A 20,264-nucleotide genomic window follows, 5' to 3' on the forward strand; every position below is an offset into this window, starting at 1 on the left:
GAGGAATCGTACAGGGTAAGGACACATTTCCACTAATGAGTTTGTTTTACAACAGTATTTAACATTAGAACATCTTCTGATCTCAGAAGCAGCTGCCTGAATTGCGGAGTCTGCCATTTTCCACAGTGCCAGCCTCGCTGTGCCGAGCGGACTGTTTACTGTATTTGGCCAACCGCAATGGTGCCCAAAACTTTTCCAATTCATAAACATTGTTTTACACATTTACCTCTTCGCTCTTTGCCAGTGATGAAAGGGAGTCTGATGTGCTTGTAATTTTACTGGAGGTTTACCTCCCAGGGTTTTTTTTTACCCTAATGGCCATCGGTTGGTAAGGTCTTACTCAAACACAAAATTACAACTTGCTTGCAATGATTCAGGTATGCACTGCCCCCTACCGCCAAGGAAAATACACATTGTCACTTTAATCTGACCCTTCATTATTTAAGGAAAAATCTCAGAAGATGAGGGTGAGAATGAGTCACTTTTAATACTTCCTGGACCCAGAAATCTAAACAAATTTTGGATTGAGACAGTCTTCCTTTTCACAAAAATTACCAGTTTGAGGTGAAGGCCAGATCCATACTGAATCCCAAGTAAGTTTGCTGGAAAGTTACAGGCGGTCAGAAGGTGGTGAAATGTTTCCCATCCAAGCATTTCCATCAACAACCTGGGACTTCATACACAAGACGCTCAAAGCATACACGTCTGTAGATATTTATATTTGTTTGTACTTGGGGCATGTAAAGGAGATGTTATACTTTGTGGCTTCAAAGGACTTGCTGTTTGCATTGTGATAGCAATCTCATCTCAGGGCGACCGGCGAGCCTAATGAAGCATGCGTGTGCCTTGAGAAGAACTGATTTGTCATCATTGCTCGCAGCAAATGGAAATCTAGGTGAGTCTGGCAGTAAGGCCATTTGTGGAGGGTAGCTTTGGCTAGTTTCACTCAACATGCCCCTGTACAGGTTGTGGGAGGTTGCACTCGGATTGCCACAAATGCACAAAGCTGTGGAAAAGTTCAGCCTCTTTACTGATCTCTTCAGTTCCTGTTTTTTTTGTCTCACTTACATGATTCAGATGAAAAGATACATTTTCATATGAGACAAAGAAAACCAGAGGAAATCCAAAATGCTGTTTTCAAAAGACCCTTTTAACTGGGCAGCACCTGAATCAGTGTGGATGATAGCATGTAATGAGTCCTTCACAGCCCTGATGAAGATTTGTCTTTTCTTTATGGAATTGTTTGATTTGAGTCACATTGGAGGATTTTCCAGCATAAACGGTCAGTTTAAGATCAAACTTACGCCTTCGGGATTTTCTCCCAGAAAACAAAATTAATGGTCAGGTCTTACAGCAGAAAAGCAGCTATCACCACACTACCACCTCCATGTTTGATTTTTGGTATGATTGTTCATTTATTTATTTATTTATTTATTTATTTTACTTTAAATCTTTGAAAATGATCAGTCCCCAAGGGTGTAGGAACGAGTTTAATATTGGGGGGGACACATTTTGGAAATCTAACAAATCTGTTGTAGGTCAATATATAGGTCAACCTCACTGAAAAAAATACATTAAATGATTATTTCTGATTCTAACGTGTCACTGAGTGTTTCATGCAGGCTGAACATGAACATAGTCTCCTACAGCTATCTCCTGCTTTAGCTTCTGATAGAAAATCTGATAGACGGTGAAACTCTAGGATTAAAAAAGCCTGACAGATGTGACTCAGGGCGTAAGGCAAAGCCCAGAAAGACAAGAAAATAACTTTTATAGCCCAGTTCACTAACATTCTGGTTTGTTTTTTTTGGATCGGGGACCCATGAGCCAGCCAGAAGGGGAGGAGACTTAGGCTCCCCATTAGCCAGATCCAGGTGATTACCGGCCAACGTGGACGTTTTAATTATAAAACAGCTGTTTATGTGTCAGTACTGTTTTATTTTCATTTAATAGTATGAATGTAGGATATATCATCTTATTCCTATGGGTAGAGATGTGTAAACAGATTTAATACAAGACTAAAGCTGTGAATATTCAGTCTGAATTGATCTGACTCTCATCAGAATATTTTAAACTACATCAGCCAACAATGCTGACCAACAATCAGAAAAATCTGTTTGTTTCTGACAGAATGAAAAAAGAAATAATTCACTTACAACAACAGCTGGAACTACATTAATTTTCAGACAGACAAAAGAAAAAAACAGTGGCCAAAATTGCAGTCTAAATGCACCAGAATGCAGAGTTAACACTTATTTTTCTAATATTTGTAAGGAAGCATTTATTTTACTCTTAAGCCGTACTGCCCAGCTCTACTTGTTATGGGATTACAAAAATGTAACTGTGTTCACTTATTATCACATTCAAATCTTCCTCTCATCAGCCACCTAAAACTATCTCATTCTTCACTGTAGCACCTCAGCTGGTCTGGATCTCCCTGTCTCACCCTCAGCTGGTCTGGCTCTCCCTGTCTCACCCTCAGCAGGTCTGGTTCTCCCTGCCTCACCCTCAGCAGGTCTGGTTCTCCCTGTCTCACCCTCAGCTGGTCTGGCTCTCCCTGTCTCACCCTCAGCTGGTCTGGCTCTCCCTGTCTCGCCCTCAGCAGGTCTGGTTCTCTCTGTCTCACCCTCAGCTGGTCTGGCTCTCCCTGTCTCGCCCTCAGCAGGTCTGGTTCTCCCTGTCTCACCCTCAGCAGGTCTGGTTCTCCCTGTCTCACCCTCAGCAGGTCTGGTTCTCCCTGCCTCACCCTCAGCAGGTCTGGTTCTCCCTGTCTCACCCTCAGCAGGTCTGGTTCTCCCTGTCTCACCCTCAGCTGGTCTGGCTCTCCCTGTCTCACCCTCAGCTGGTCTGGATCTCCCTGTCTCACCCTCAGCTGGTCTGGATCTCACTGTCTCACCCTCAGCAGGTCTGGTTCTCCCTGTCTCACCCTCAGCAGGTCTGGTTCTCCATGTCTCACCCTCAGCAGGTCTGGTTCTCCCTGTCTCACCCTCAGCAGGTCTGGTTCTCCCTGTCTCACCCTCAGCTGGTCTGGCTCTCCCTGCCTCACCCTCAACTGGTCCCTGCTGAACTTCATCTGATCTCTAATATAAAAACAGTGGACAGGAATAAGGAGTAAAAAATACTGTTGGACGACTAGTGCAATATTAAAATCATGGTTGTTATGGTATTATTTAGTCTGTTCACTTGTTATCATGCTCTAAACTTCCTCTCATCATCAATCATCTAAAATCTCACTCCACTGCAGCACCTACCTGCACTTTAGCAGGTCTGGTGCTCCCTGTCTCACCCTCAGCAGGTCTGGTGCTCCTTGTCTCACCCTCAGCAGGTCTGGTGCTCCCTGTCTCACCCTCAGCAGGTCTGGCGCTGCCTGTCTCACCTTCATCATTTTCCTGCTGAACTTCCTCTGGTCTCTTATATGAAAAAAGTGACATGAATAAGGTTTCAAAAATGTGATGAGAATGTCACAAACAAGCAACAATCACATTTACAAATTCCATTTTTATGTGGAGATTCTACTTAATTTATTTCGTGTGAAATGGTTTTTGTCTGTTACTGTCAAATTCGCCATGTTTTGTTGACTAGTAGTGTTGTTTAATGTTTAATGCTAACTAGCAAGATGTTTACATTAGTCAGCCAGTCTAACGTTTGACCAGAAATACAATTATCTTCTTGGACTAAATTATTACCAACTCACATTTCCTTTCTTTCTTTCTTTTTTGCCCATGAGAAGAACTCGCTGAGCTGCTGCATCCTGGCTCTGACTCCCGCTTCACTCAGCCAGCCTGTCTGACTCCCTGAGGGGAGGGGCTGTGTCGGTGAGAAGTCTGCGGTGTCTTTCAAAATAAAAGCTTACGAGTCAAATATTTCAAAATCAATATTTTTCTTCTCCATGTTATTGGGGGGGACAAATGCGCATTTGTCCAATATTGAAGGGGACACGTCCCACCCGTGTGTCCCCCCGGTTCCCACGCCCTTGTCAGTCCCACTGAGTTTTTCATGCAGGCTGAACATTAAAATAGTCTTCTATACCTATCTCCTGCATTAGATTCTGAAAGAAAATAGACAGAAAAGCCTGACAGATCTACATCACACTGTCACTTAACATTCATAGACTCACCCATCTTGGCTTGCGATGGGGAAGGCTGTTGTTAGTTTAGCATCCAGGAAACAGCAGAGAGCATCTTGACTAGTAGATGCTAACCTTTAACATTGGCCACACATCCACATCAACTTTGCAAAGCTGAGTCTGCTAAAGTCACGTTGCTGTTAGCCAATCCGAGGCGAGATGTCCAAATATCAGTAAATAAGATTCCAAATCCTGTCGTCTGAAGCTACTTTCTCCTCCAAATGAATTCTATGTCCTCAAACAGGAATGCATGAGCTGTTTCCCCCAGAGACCTATTTGCAAGGCATTCATTCCTACTAGAGACCTCAGCAAATGTATTAAAGCATGAGTACATTTGAAGTGGAATGTGACAAATACTGTTCAGAAAGGTTCACATTGTTCTTTGGACGGTTTCTTGTTAGCACAAGTGAGACAGGCCTTTGAGTTTAAAGTCAGCAAAAGGTTGACAAAAAAGAAAAATCTAACTAAATCTGGAAGGAGTCAAACATTTTTACAGCACTGAAAATTAGCATTGTTGATTTACTTTAGTTGACATTAAAGGTAGAATGTGTAAGAATTTTATAGTGAAATAACCAAAAATCAGTCTAATGTCTCAATCATGTTGGAAGGAAGATTACATTGAAATAGATTTCCTCTCGGCCAGCTGGGGGGTTGTCAGTTTTTCTCCTTTCAAAAAGGCCAAAGAGGAACGTAGCCACTGTTTACAATCTATGAGCCCACAGAGTTGTCGAGTCAGCACCAGTTGGCAGTGCTGGTATTTGTAATTCAACATCAGCCCACAAAATGCAGCAGGGTTTTGGAAAGATATTATACCAGTAATGAGAGTGACCCAGAAGTTATTTCTTGTAGAAAGATATTAAACCAGTAATGAGAGTGACCCAGAAGTTATTTCTTGTAGCTCTAAGAAGCCCCGACATCTTTTTATTTTACTCTAATATCAGGTAAAGAAGGCTAGAGGCTAACGTTGAGCCAACAATGCTGATGGTGAACTACAAGCAAATAATCAGCTCTGAGAATCTTAATCTACTTTTTTTAATTACCAACAACTGAATGTGAAAATTATTTATCTAATTACCAACTTACTGTGCATGATTTGTCTGCACTCATCATCTAGAATCTTCTGGCGCTGAGCCGTAAATGGCAACAGCCACGAATCTCATAAACAAGAGCGAGTAGAGTCTCTCTTTTATTAAAAACAAGGACTGCAGTACCAAAGTTTGACCATAGAGCAAGTGGTGCTCGCTGCAGAACCACAAAGGCGGAGCTGCACCAGAAGGTGGAGCTGCACCAGAGTCAGCCCCGCCCATTCCAGAATCAGCCCCGCCCATTCTGTCAGTCCAATTCCTTCCAGTTGTCAGACTTTATAACATTCTGGAACCAAAGAGGGTGTTATAGCTAAAAAATGCAAGATTGAGGACGGAGTTGAGAAGTGAATTGAACAGATTTTGTAAAGGTTCCATATAATTAAAAATCTAACTTTTGGAACTTTTAATCATGTTATGTTGTCATTTCCTCATAAGAAACACGCCAAAGCCATTTTTGGCCTCATTCATGCATTTTCTTCCCATCTCAGCTTCAATTTGGTCTCCTCCCCCGAAGCGGGTCTGGTCTTGGTTCTCAAATCTGGATATTCTGTGAATTTTCTGACAAATTATTTCTGAAATGACTTCTACTGAGACACCGCCAGAAAAATCATACATCCCATCTACAAAGACACAACAAATAGGGAAATAAAGAGTAACGCCACCTAATTTTTATCAGATGTGGTGGTGTAGTGGTGATGGTGTCAGGTTGACATGCAGTTTTGCGCAGGTTCGCCTCCCAGCAGTGGAAATAATCCGTATTCTCTTTTCCTGATTTCTAGCTACACTTGCCAGTACTATGTTTACAACAATTTATTGGTATGCCGTTTAACATATAATGACTACTGTGTTTTTTTATTTATTCATTCGTTTATTGAGCCAGTGTGAGTCCATCTGTGAGCAGAGTTTCAACTAAAATGCTGTTTAGGAACGACCAAATTCAAAGAACTTGTAGAGACATAAATATTTTGCTGAAAATGAACATTACAACTAAAATATGAACAAATTAAATGTTTCAGCTGGCTAAATAGATTGTTGCCGACCCCTCCGAGAATCGAACCAGCATCAGCTGAGGGGAAAGCATAATTTAAGTCGGACAAACTTGCCACTGGACTACCAGAACCCACATGGCAATGGTACATGCTGTTGTACAGGAGTTTTATTAGAGCGGCTGTGGGCAGACATTCGCTAAGAGAAACTTTTTTATTTCGGGATATATTCAGACTTTGTCATGTAGCAAGTTATATTTATCTTGTTTAATTGGAGCATAGAACATAGCATTAACGACTGTAAACTAGTAACAGCCGTAATTCATGTGGGTCAGGTCAGTTTGCGATAAAGTTGAAAACAAAAACGGAAGTCAGTGGGCTAGGCTGAGTTTGCGTGAATGGGCGGGGCTGACTCTGGTGCAGCTCCACCTTATGGTGCAGCTCCGCCTTTGTAGTTCTGCAGCGAGCACCCTCTCCCATAGAGTGTCATTCTTGCATCATGCACCTTTAAAAGTATGTTAAATAGACAAATAAAACAAATGTTAAACATCCTGTAGTAAATTATAGGCGACATTCACAACTGTGATATGAAGACTCCCACAGTTTATAAATCACCAATGTCACCGAGCAGATTACCTCTCTACTGATTATGTGTTTTCATCTTTTCATTGAGGAATCTAAAAACAACTGCACACGTGAGCTCTGAATGAACCTTTGTAAAACTTTTGATATTTACATGCTGTCCACTTTTGTGACCTTTGATTTGAGGATGCATGATTGTGATGGTGCACTGATGAACTGAAGGGTTTTTACCATCTCTTATACGCCTGCCTGATTAAAGTTTAAATGCAGTATAAAGTGACATCAAATATCGATCCCTGGACAGCTAAATAAATAAATCCTATGACTGTGATACATGTATTTGGGTAAAAACATGGCAGCAAAGCTAACTTTTACATGAACCATGTTGTGAAGCTGGTGGACAATTTTTATCAAGTGAAAAATATGTGAATGGAGAGGAGGAGTGAGTTAGACGGAAACAAAATGGGTGAGATTCCTGTGGAAAAGGAGGACGCTATAGCTATTCCTGTCCAGGAGAGGTCCAGGATACAAGTGTGTGATTGTAGATCTTGGACAGGGTGGAGAGCTGTGTGGTGCAGGTGGTTGAGTCCAGCCAGCCAGAGCAGAGCCACAGACCTACAGAACTAGCTTCTTCACAGCCTGTTTACCATGAGCATCCCTCTGGCAGGAGCACCACTTTCACATGTGGACACAGTAACTGCTCTTATTTAGAAATAAATAAAGAGCTCGGAGATAAAGGGACAAGAGAGCTAAATAATTTAGTGCTAATAAGAAATGGTTCAAAATATTACACATTTTTGCCTGCATAACATTTCACAATGTAGACAATTAATTTATAGAATTATTTTGGAATTTTTGATTACAAGGAATTTATTATATAGGTTGTCAGTTGAGAAGTGTCAGCAGAAGGTTTCCAGTGAACAAATGCACATCTGTCTGCACATTTTCCTGTTGCCTACTTCACAAAGAATCAGGAAAGACTGTGATTTTAAAAACTCTTTGCATAAACCAGATCAGCACTGTGAACACCCATGGTAAAGTGTGACCGACGAAAGGAGAGATCTCCTTTACTTGACCCCCTCTAACCTTCACCACATTCCTTCTGTGCCCTCTTTTGAAGCCCCCTCAGACATGACAGATGACTGTCCATCTGTCCATCTTTGAACTCGCTGGACACACTGTACCCATTCACAGCTGCATATGCATGTGCCTATTGTCTTTACAGAATGTGGGTGTGAGTGGACGGAAGGAGAAAGTGACCCCTGCTCTCATCGAGATCAAAGCTTTTTTACTGTCCTTTGCCAGTGCCATCGATTAAACCCAGGAAGTGGATCTGGCTGAGATACTGCGACAGGGATGCCAGAAAAAAGACTCAACCAAGACAAAATAGATGCCAAGCGTCCATGTTGATAAAACACAACACACCCAACGTTACTGTTGCTCTGGATGGGAAGAGTGTCTGGCAGAGCCAGAGACATGATGTCAGTATCGTTCTGTGAGCCTCACAAAAGAAACCTCTTCATTTATGCGTTTATACGTGTTAAGTATGTTAAGTCTTTTATAACTTTGAACTCCTGTTCTGTGCTTCACCTGTACATTATTCACAACTAACAAGCACAACATTAGTCTTACACACACACACACACACACACGCGGTTTGCTTCGTCCCAGTCTTACCGTCAGAGCGGTGGATGCAGGTATGCTGATTGTCACTCAGGAAAAAGCCGACTTTACATTTGCACTCGTAGCTTCCCATTGTGTTGACACACACTTGCTGACATCCACCATTGTTGTCCAAACACTCGTCCACATCTGTTTAGACAAAGACAGAGCACACACTCGATATTTCAATAAACCTGTTGTGATCTTTAGTATAACAGAATGTTTTGAGAGGTATTTTCTGTGCTAAAAAAATAAATAAATAAAAACCTTGTCTCAGGAATTAGTAGTTAGTTGGAGGAGTGGGGCAAAGCCAACAGCAGGATTTGGAGTTTTGCTCATTAATATTGATGATATGCAAACATCTAACCTCTGATTGGCTAACAGCAATGTAACTCTTCCACTGCCTCTGATCGCTCTTCTTTCTTGGGTAAGTATTGCAACACTGATGCTTAATTTCTACAAATGCTATAAGCCTGAAGGAGTTTTGCCATGTTGTGGAGTTGCTAATGATAAGGGTTAGCTTCTAACAGCAAGACATGCTCTGCCCTCTTCTGGATGCCATATAAATAACTACGGTGCGGTATGGAGGCCAAAATTAAGACTACTGCCCAGCAGCAAGATGCTATATAAAGTCCAAAGCAAACTACCGATCTGATTAATGATAAGCTGGTGCCGGTAACTGAGAGGCTGGCGCTGCTTACTGAGAAATAGCACCTTTACCAGCGTTACTGCTACAGTGTTATTTTTTTGTACAAATTATATAGTTTTAATAAAAATAACATCACAATTTTATTAATTATTAACCTGTAATTCAATACAAAGGATTTAAAAACCAACGATGAAAAGTACAAACTAGTTAGTTCAGGCTTTTTCTCTGATATGTGCAAGAAAACCAAACTATTTAAAAAGAAAACACCATCAACCTGTAATTAAGAGCAGAATGTAGTTAACGTGGCACCCAATCAATGCTAACAGGCTGTCAGCTTTACAATATGCTTAAAGTTAATGTGTATAACAACGCGTTCTGTCAAAGGAACAACTGTGATTACAGGTCTCATAGTATGTCATCGGTTTAATAAAAGTAAAAACAAAAAAAAACACATCTAATAGAGTAAGTGACTCTCCGAGACATGCTAATGGCTAGCCTCTCCGATGCTAATGTCAGCCTATCCATGCTAAAGGTCCGTTGAAGGGGTAGGAAATCCAGCTAGTGGCCAGCCTAGGCACGATAATGGCTAGCCTCTCCAACGCTAACACCAGCCCGTCCAGGCTAATGCTAGCCTATCCATGCTAATGGACAGCAGAGGGAGTGTGTGATCCAGTCAATGACCAGCCGAGGGCTGCTAGTCCCTAGCGTATCTAGTAGTAATGCCGGTAAAGGTGCCATTTCTCAGTAAGCAGTGCCAGCCTCTCAGTTACCGGCACCAGCTAATCATTAATCAGATCGGTAGTTTGCTTCGGAATTTATATAGCCTCCTGCTGCTGGGCCCCCATACCGCGCCGTAAATAACAGCCTACTGCGAACACAAGTCAAGATGGATGAATCCATGAATGCTAATTTTCAGTGTGCCGTAGATCTGGTTGGTTTGTTTGACCCAAGTATGTATCTGTCTATTTACTTTCTGTGGCTAATGCACAAAAAAAGAGGTAAAAGACTATTTTCATGTTTACCCTGCTTGTGAAAATCAGAGCAACCAATCGTATTTCAAAAGGAGAAAAGGTATACATCTCTCGGTGAACCTCTGCTTTAAAAGTGTAAATTTAAATGAGCCCTTAGTTGCTGCATAGTGGAACACTATCATCTCAGGGTTTTATGTCATGTGATGATTTAATGCAAAGATTTGATCAGGGAGTAAAAGAGGAATGTTCAAGCAAAGGCTACACAAAGAATATAATAAAAGGCCTGTGTTTGTGTTGTGCCTTGTTAGGGTTCTACAACCCCCCAAGGCGCTTCACAACACAATCAGTCATCCACCCATTCACACGCTGGTGGGGATGAGCTACAATGTAGCCACAGGTGCCCTGGGGCGCACTGACAGAGGAAGGGCCACTGGTCTCTCCAACCTCCACCAGCAGGCAAGGCAGGTTTAGTGTCTTGCCCAAGGACACAACAGCAGCATTCTCTGGTCAGATTCGCGAACCTGCAATCTTCCGATTACTGGACAACCCGCTCTACCTCTTGAGTTACTGCTGCCCAATATACTAGCAGCTTCACGTCAATTTTTCGAAATTGGCTGCTAGCCCAGAAGGAAGTCATCTGCTGGATTTAACAAAGCTGATTAGTATATTCCAAGTTTAGAATGCCACGATTCATCAGGCTCAAAATGGTTCAAGGACTCAGGAGTTTGGGTCTAGAGCCTAAGTGAGTTCAACTAAACAGAGTCGGTATAACACCTTTACCTAAAGCAGTGGGGGCTAACAATGGTCCTTGAGGGCTACCATCCTGCTTGTTTTAGAGGATTCTATACTCCCAGCACATCTGATTTTAATCAATGGTGATTGACAGACTTCTGCAGAGCTTTATGAGCTGCTGAACAGGTAATTAAACTATTGAATCATGTGTGTTTGAGCAGAAAACAACTACAACATGTTGAACACCACTGACCTAAAGAAACTGTATGCTGCTGTCACCTGCCACTCACTGTTCAATGCATCCAAATTGGATTGCTTTCACTGTTGGTAGAAAATCATAACTGCTACTTTGAAGCACAAAATGGATCTAAATCTTACCATTTAAAGGTGTGGTTCACTCCTTAAATCAGCACATTTGCAGTGGTCTAATAGAAATGAACACCTTGTAAGTTGTACTCTGAGTGCACCTGTTTCAGGATCTAGAAGATTGAATTTGGAATCTTACTTTGTGATGTTTGAACATCTCACCTCTGATTGGCCAACAGAAACACAACTATACCACTGACTGTTTTCTTTGCAACATTGATGTTTTATCTCCACAAATAACACAAGCCTGGAGACGTTTTGCCGAGTGGCGGGGTTGCTAATGCTAACAGTTAGCTTCTACTGGGCCAAGACCCTCTCTGTTGTTTCCTGGAAACTTGACAACCAACAACAGCTTTCCCCATCACGAGGAGATGGGTGAGGCCATGAAGGTTAAGTGCTGTGTGACGTTATGCTGTCAGGCTTTTGAGATCCTAGGGTTTCACCATCTATTTTCAATGAGAAGCTAAAGCAGGAGATAGTCTCCTACACCTATTTTGATGTTCAGCCTGCATGAAAAACTCAGTGACAGATTATAATCATAAATAATCATTACAAAGTGGTTTTTCAGTGAACCACACCTTTAACTTAAAAGCTATGAATCATTATGATAATGTGGAATACTCCAGTGGAAAATATTCCAGCTGATAACGTCTCTCTCTGCTAGTACACATGTTGTCAGTAGAATGTATTTGGTCCCTCGTTCTCCCTCCCCTTTTCCTCCCTGACTGTCCTATTCCACACCTCCTGTCTGTAACACGCTGTACTGTGCACGTTGTGCTCGGTGACTCCCCTAGTCTGCAGCCACCTCCGAGATCTCCCCGTGAAATGGAAAAGACATGTCGGGGGAAAAGGAAAATAAACTCACACAAACGCACCAGACATTCATGGAAGCAACCAAACCATCCCTACATTGAGAGCAGCTGTGTCCACGCCAAAAGCAAATAAATAAAGTTCAAATCAAAAGGAAGAAAAGGAACCAAACGGAGCCGCTCTTTAATTAGAGCACAATTAAGTAATCTTAAATCAATTAGTGCCCTCTCTTGTTGACACAGTGCATCTGTGAGAAGATGAAGTGACTTCCTGCATGCTTACGCAAACCGATGTCTGCAATTTTCCAAAGCTTGGTTTGTCATCCAAGGCTCATTTGGAGAACTACAAGGTACTGAGGGTTCTCAATGCCATGCTTTGGATCCATTAAAAACCGCATGACATTTACAGGGTTTTTCTTGTTTTGCAAGCAGGTCTATTTAACCAACCCTCATCTTTCCACCAAGCTTTAGTCTTTACTCTCTGGGCTTGTAATGCAGAACCCGGACCCAAAACAAAAGATTTCATTAGGTTTAAGTTTGATTGCTGAACATCAGTCCCAGCTCCAAACATTAAGTCAGGAATGGAAGGGAGATTATTTTAATTTCCACCACCTTTGTAGTTAACACAGCTGACATGCATAAAGCTTATGTCTTCTGTCTGTGGAAGCCTTATTTACTGGTTTTGAAGCCCATTAACTGGTTTGATGGTGAAATGGCCTGTATTTGATATAGCGCCTTCTAGAGTCCTGGTGCCCCCATAGGCGGTTTACAACACAATCAGTCATTCACCCATTCACACACACATTCACACACTGGTGGGGATGAGCTACAATGTAGCCACAGCTGCCCTGGGGCGCACTGACAGAGGCGAGGCTGCCGAGCACTGGCGCCACCGGCCCCTCAGACCACCACCAGCAGGCAACGTGGATTAAGTGTCTTGCCCAAGGACACAATGACAGCGACAGACTGAGCAGGGCTTGAACCTGCAACCTTCCGATTACGGGGCGAGCACATAACTCCTGTGCCATTGTCACCCCACAATGATGTGAAAACAGAAGCAAAGGAGTGTGTGAACGTGTGTTTTGCTGCCCTCTTCATGGTACATCTGCTGAATGAGTCACTTGTGAATGAGATAATAAAGCAACATTCTGGTTCGCGTTGATAGGCAGTGTCAAAACACAAATTCATCTTAAAACGTAGACATGTCAGCCCTTCAGAGTTCTGTTTATATACAAACAATGTTATCAAAGGCTGCTATTTACCTCCATAGTTAGTGATGAGAATACATACACAGGATCAAAGTGGCTGATGACAGCACAGTCTCCATGAGTCAACAAGCAGATATGCAATTGGCCGTCATCTAAGGTGGACTAAAAATAGACCAGTTCCATACAACACGCCTCATACCTGAAATAAAACCCGAACTCCGCTAGAAATAGCTATTCCTGCTTGGTTAATGGGACTGTAAAATCTGATTGTGCTGTATTTGTAGCAACAGTCTTCAAGCTGGAATCAAATGTCCTCCACCTCCGCAGCCCTGGTCACTAAAAAGAGGCTTTCTGTTGTGGATTTCACAGGCTTAAGATAAGCTTAATAAACACCAGCAAAGAAACAATGCTAATTGTAACATGGACTACATTTAGGAGTGGCAGCAGGTTAAATTAAGAGTCACACAAAGCTTCTCCTCATTTAGACATTTTTCAGACATAAATCTACTGAGGAATGTTTGTCATTATAAAATGTGTGTCAGTTGTATTTTGACTTTGATTTGATTACAGACTTACGTGTTTTGTCTTGTCAGCCTTAAGTAAGTTATTTTCTGACCAGCTCAGTGGCCTAGTGGTAGAGTGTCCGCCCTGGGACTGGGAGATCGGGGTTCGATTCCCGGTCGAGTCATGCCAAGGACCTTAAAAATGGGACCCATTGCCTCCCTGCTTGACACTCAGATTTAAGGGGGTTGGATTGGGGGTTAAACCACCAAATAGTTCCCGAGCGCGGCCACTGCTTCAGCTCACCGCTTCCCTCGGGGATGGGTCAAATGCGGAGATGAATTTCACCAATGTGTGATGATGATTATGGGACTTTAACTTTCTGCCTGTTTGGCCTTGAACACATTCCAAAAATTGCTGGGAAAATTGATCATGATGAAATTTAAAGATAAAAGATCTCATGTTATTTCAAACAGATGATGTCAGAAGCAGGTGTCAGTCTAAATTTGGTGTAAAACAAAGTTGAGGTTCAAGTACTGGTTGAGCAAAGAGGATCCAGGTTCTCCAGTGTAGAAGAGAGACATGGTGGCCTGTTTTAGCCATGATGTTGAGTTTAGATGTAGTTTTTTTTAAGTAGCTTTTCCCAGTCATACTTTTCTTTGTTTCAGAAAATAAGGCAGCTAGACTTCTTTATTTTTTTGTAGAAGTTTCACTTCTCATCTGAGAACCTTCACCATTTCTAAACACAAAACGCAGAGTACTGCAGTACTGAAGTGGGAGCTGATCGCCGGGCCGTGTGGGTTGTCCCGGTGGTGGAGCGGTTTGGTCGCCGGACCTTTGTGGCCAAACTGGTTGAGGAGCTGAGCCCGAAGGAGCTGGTTGGACTGCTTGAGGCTTCGGGAGCTTCGGGATCTGGAACTGATGCGGGGCTCGGGCAGCTGCCTGAGGAAAAGTCGGCCGAGCTGGCGGAGCAGGTGAAGGCTTTCGAGGAAGGCAGAGTTGAAGCGCTTCATCCTCTTTTTTCTTTGCCTCACACCGTTGCATTGATGCCAGTGCAGAGCCAAAAATGCCTTCAGGCACAATTGGCATGTCCAAAATGTACTCCTCTCTATCAGAGAGGTTGGTGAGGTTCAGCCATCGTGCACATTCCTGAAGCACCATCATGCTTGTGGCTTTACCCATGGCCTGGACCGAGCAGCGCTGCACCTGCAGGCAGATGTCGGTCCGCACGGTGATTTCCTCCCACACCTCCGGGTCCGGTTTCATATTCATGTCTTCACAGAGCTCGGCTTTGTACGCTGAACGCATGGAGGAGACATTCAAATGCTCAAACCAAGAGGGTGGCAGCCTTGTACGCCCTCTCGTTCAGCGCCGACTGGAAGCGGTCCGCCTTTGCAGGGAGAGCGGGAGGCCTGGAGGAAGTTGCCGAGAGCCGTGGGTGCAGGTGGGCTGCAACCTACATAAACCAGTGGTTCAATCTGTGGCATGCATAGCATGCCAGCCTTGTCCATACCCTCGAAGTCCAGCGAGGAGGCTCCTTGGACAGGAGACCTGGAGCTGAAAGGGTGCTTGTCCCAGGATGACCTAACGTCTTCGAGGAGCTCCAGGTTCAGTGGGCAGGAGAGGCCCTTGTGGCCTGAGGCAGCTTCTTTCCCTCATAGCGGGATCTGACAGCTTCAGTGACCACGGTGGGCCAGGGGATGTTGAGCCTGGTCGCAGCGCGTCGGCAGACTGACTGCATGTCCAGGTGGGCGGCCAGAGACACCGCTCCATCCCTGGAAGAGGACGGAAAGCTAGTCATGGAAGCCTGAGCAAGGGGGAGAAAAACGTCGTCATCCTCGTCCTCCTCTGAAATGAGGAGTTCCGAGGTGTCCTCGTCATCTCCGTAGGCCAACTCCAACACATCCTCGACAGGGTGGCTCGGAACGGCCAATTCGAGCTGGGAGTCCCAGCTGGGCTCGGCACATGGTTCCGGCTCCGGGAGGGCATGTTCGTCAGCGTCCCCAGGCGGTGGCCCAGGGGCCGGCAGGCATGGGTCCTTCCGCAACAGGCTAACTTGGTGCGCTAACCGCCGGCGAAGGCTCTTCAGGGTGAAGCAAGCACAGCTCTCACATGACCCGGGAACTTCTAATGCTAGCTGGGTGTGTTCCAGCCCGAGCACACCCTGTGTGGTTCTTTGCTCGAGATTTTGTTCTCTCAGGTACAGGGGAGAGCTCCTGTGCCGTCAACTCCTCTGGTGGGAGGAGCAGCTTCCATGTGGACTAACTGGTGTGTTAGTCAGAGAACGAAGAGGTGCACTGGAGTGTGAAACTGGTCACTGTGCCCTGAACCTATGGTGAAGGTCAGGACAGAAGGACAGTAAGTTGGCTTTCAGCAACGGAGAGAAAATATTAGCTGGCTCTGTCTGTGAACAGTTGAGCTAACTTACCTGAGAGATAAGCAACCACCGAAGTGAGAAGAGGTGATTGAATGACGCGTGCGTTGGGACGCTTGCTACTTATAGTAGCAGTACATCATGGTCACTGGCCAATCAGGATTGGCATATTAAGATAAGTGCTTCTGAGGAATCTGCTGAGGGGCGTATCCCATAGTGAGACATCGAAACGAATGTTAAGAAAGAGAACTGCCTACATTTTCACATCAGTGCATCCCTGATTGGAAGGCTTGGATTTCTGTTAAACATTTTGGGGATCAGATTCAATGTTGTAATCATGGTTTTTGGGAGTTGAAACCTCTTCTGTTTAAAGCAGTTTTTTTTTCTTTTATAAGACACCTTACTCCTCATTCGTGTAGTCCAGTGATATCTTTTCTCTATCCAAAAAACAAACACTACTGTCTTCATAAGTGTCCCAAATCCATAAGAGTATGATTCAAACTAAAGAGAAAGGATGGAGGACATTATGTAAACTAAAAACAAACTAGAACAATTAGTAAAAACAAAGAGTCCATGAACATATATTGAGAATAAATGAAACAAAATGAATCAGTGTTTGTGTTGGCTTTGTCCTCACAGAAACTTTACACCTTACTGCATTGTTTGAACTCTGATTTAATTAGCAGCACTTCATTAAAGCTGCATCCAGTCAACATCTAATAAAAACTGCCTTGAGGTTACAAACAGACACAGCTGGCTTCCTCTCACCGGGCCATAAATAGTTATCATTCAAGCATGTGGCAACTCCTTCAAACGTCATCGCTTCTTTCATCTTTAAACCACATCACATAAAGAACAATTTAACGATCTAACCTCACGTGTACAAAAACACGTTTCACAGTGACATCCTTTATTAAATGGGAACTAGGCTGTTTTGGCTTGCTTTTAGCACCCCCTAGTGTCCATTTGTAGAACCAATAGCAAAACCCATCTCCTTGTTGTGCGTTTGTCACAACATCTTAATCTAACAGCTGAAATGTCTCCCCAGTCTTCCTTAGTGTCTACAGGAGTACTTTATCACTAAATCAAACAAATCAGCTGTGTTCATGATCTAAAATATGCAGAAAACGTGCTGGAACTAGACTGCAGCTCCAGGTATGTCAGCTCAATTTTTTCAAAATTGTTTTAAGTTCCAACAGTCTGAAGTTGCAAGTAAGATATTCTGGCCACAGGGGGTAATAGGGGCTGGGTGGGCTTTCATTACCCTGTAAAGGGTCATTTTAGCACATACTGACTCAAGAAAATGATTTAAAATTTGAAAAAATTGCAAAGTATTCCTTTAAACAAAAACAAGGAAAAAACTCTACATAAGTAACTATAATAACTAAAGCTAGCTCATTATTTCAAAACTTGTATAACCACCTTTAGCAGCAACATATTTGAGACCTAAACCAATTGATTGGTGCTTCATCTGCTGTGGTACCGACCAAGGACCGATTCACATGATATGAAATGGTGCCTTGTTTTGGTACCATAGAGTTCAGTACCTGATTTCCCAAGAAAGACAGCGCATGCGCAAGAGTGTCATGTCGTCGGTCACTGCAGGCCAGCTGTAAACAGAGCAAGCAGCATGGTAGAAAGAACGCGCTCTAAAGTTTGGGTCCACTTCACTAAATGCAATGGGTGACTGGGTGATGATGATAACATTGACAATAGCTCTAAGTGAGCTATCATCATCTTACTCTGCTTTTAGGTAACGTTAGCTTGATATTTGGACTTCTGTTGCTATCAGCTAATGGTGCATTTGCTCTCCCCTCGGTTCTCGGAAATTAATGTTATGATTCTGAACTGACATTTAAAGCCAGTCTAGGTTTTTCATTGATTTTTACATCCCAGCATTTACTGTATTTCTTTGTGTGGTGCTATTCAAACTCCCATTGCTAGGTGGCAGCAGTTTTTACCGCCTGTGATAGTCTGTATGTTCCCTGGCAATTGGAGGCAGTACATACTTAAATCATTGAAAGCAAGCGGTATTTTTGTTTTCAAGTAAGACAACAAATGACCAGTAGAGTCAAAGATCCCTGAGAGTGCAACCTCCAGCAAAATGACAAGTACATCACCCTCCCTTTCATCACTGGCAACAAGTGAAGAGGTAAATGTGTAAAACGACAATGTTTATGAAAGGTGAAAGTTGTGTAACCGTTTGTTACAAATCCATAAATGTGTTTTGTCCTCACAAGCTCCCATAGAAGGAAACATGGCGTCTAATATGGTGTCACCCAGAGACTTGGACCCAGTCTCATGTATTTTGGACCCGATTTTTATGCTTGTGTTACAAAGTCGCCAATATTTTGCAACACTGGGCATCATTTATTTCATTTTCAATAACATTTAGATGGATATTTCCAGAGATTAATGATAAAAACTTCACATTGTCTCTTTAATCTGACTGAACAACGAGATCTTGTGCTAAAACTGGATGTGTTTAGGAAGCATCTGGCCTGAGTTTTCCAATTAATTTCAGTCCTAAAATTGCAAATACTATCGGGTTTTTAGTGTCATAATATATCACATCATCTCCCCGGTATTGTGATTTATATTATATTGCCAGATTCTTGTCAATACACACCCCCTCGTGCTGACGGCTTATTTGAACTCAGACACCAGTGAGTCCGTTTATTTGTCTAGTTGGTGTCCACCACCCTTGGTCTTCTGCACACTGGCCACCACAGACTCAAATAACATTTGCACCATCCTCCGACAGCTGCTTGATGTTTTCAGTGACATAATTCATTGCACTGAATTTCTGATATGTACTATCCATTTTAAGATTAAAAAAATCACATCAACCTATATTACATAAACACAAAGACCACATTTCGACAAGGGCCATTCATACCTAAACAGTTGTGTCCGTCGTGGGCCAGCATGAATCCATCATAGCAGGTACACCTATAGTTCCCCGGAATGTTGATGCACTCGTGAACACAGCCTCCGTTGTAGTCATTCTCACATTCATCCACATCTGAAAGACAGAGTCGTTTCTGTCAAAACAACTTCAGACATTAGAACTTTTCTACATGTGTGTCTGATTTTCTGTTGTTTCAACAATCTCCAGCAACACTGTGCAGACTTATTCTTTCTCCTTGTCCAATAAATGTTCTAAACACGTCAGGACAAAGAAATATTTGCTTTTAAAGTAATTTTATTCAAATCAGGCATTACATTTCTAAACTAATATGACTGCCTATAAATAAAGCATGCTACACTGAGTTCTGTCTCGGTTTCATTCAAGAAATATCAGTATCTACACACATTCAGTGTCAAGAGACTGGTGGGTATGTAATTTACACACCACAGGTGAGCCATCACACACACCCCATTATTTAATGTACTGCAGTGGTATCTGGAGCACTGGTCAAAAGGAAAATGAGCAGCTCAATAAGAAAAATGTACTGTTATGGTAAATAATAATGTTGACAAAAAAATAAAGTACATTGTCTGACACAGAGAGAATAAAAAGCATGTTTTAATAATGTTGACTGTGAAACACCCTAAAGCATGGGTCCAATCTTCAGCCACAGACATATAAGACCAAGGACACAGTTTGTAAAGATGCTCTGAAACATAAATGAAAAGATACACTCCGGAATGCAAAGGTGTGATTCTGACTTGTAAACACATAAGTAGCTCTTCAACTTTAAAGCTAACTTGTTCCCATGTTGGGAACCTGGAGCTGCAGCATCCTCAGATTTCTCTACAGACAACCCGATTACCTCTGACTCCGATTTTAAATGAGCAACCATAAATTTATCTGACAGAACAATTTCAGCTTTTTTCAGAAAGAGAGCAAGTCTCACAACAAATGGGATATCCAAAATCCTCAATTAAAACCTCGACTCCTCATGTTAAATCGGGTTTGTTTTTAGGGCTTTTCTTTAGGTTGTCCAGGGGTTACTAAACCACACACCAATCTCAGAAGCAAGCTGACATGAACCCATGAGAGCTACAAGTTTAGAATGGTGTTTTAATATTGGTCCAGTAACCCTATATGAGGGTTTATTCTACTATATACCACCAAAACTGGCACCTTTGCTATTTGACAGAGGAAGTAAAGTGGTCCTGGTTTAAAAACATGGCAAGAACTCATTGGTTGCATCGATGTTAACTAGAGTTAAAACATGTCTGTAACGTGTTCCTCAGTTTTCACCTG

The 20,264-nt window shown here is 42.7% G+C and overlaps 1 protein-coding gene across 3 annotated transcripts in view; it reads right to left on the reverse strand.

Moving 5' to 3' along the window:
- The window catches only part of scube1 (signal peptide, CUB domain, EGF-like 1), a 187,911-nt gene that overhangs the window by 141,877 nt on the left and 25,770 nt on the right, over positions 1-20,264 (reverse strand). For all 3 annotated transcript variants that reach the window (XM_015953650.3, XM_054739471.2, XM_054739470.2), the window contains exons 3-4: positions 18,951-19,076; positions 8,457-8,591 (exon numbers count right to left, since the gene is read on the reverse strand). In XM_015953650.3, the coding sequence (XP_015809136.1) occupies positions 8,457-8,591; positions 18,951-19,076 (261 nt within the window). The remainder of the gene's footprint in view (positions 1-8,456; positions 8,592-18,950; positions 19,077-20,264) is intronic.

Source organism: Nothobranchius furzeri, chromosome 1, assembly GCF_043380555.1.
Source record: "Nothobranchius furzeri strain GRZ-AD chromosome 1, NfurGRZ-RIMD1, whole genome shotgun sequence".
NCBI classification, from domain to species: domain Eukaryota; kingdom Metazoa; phylum Chordata; class Actinopteri; order Cyprinodontiformes; family Nothobranchiidae; genus Nothobranchius; species Nothobranchius furzeri.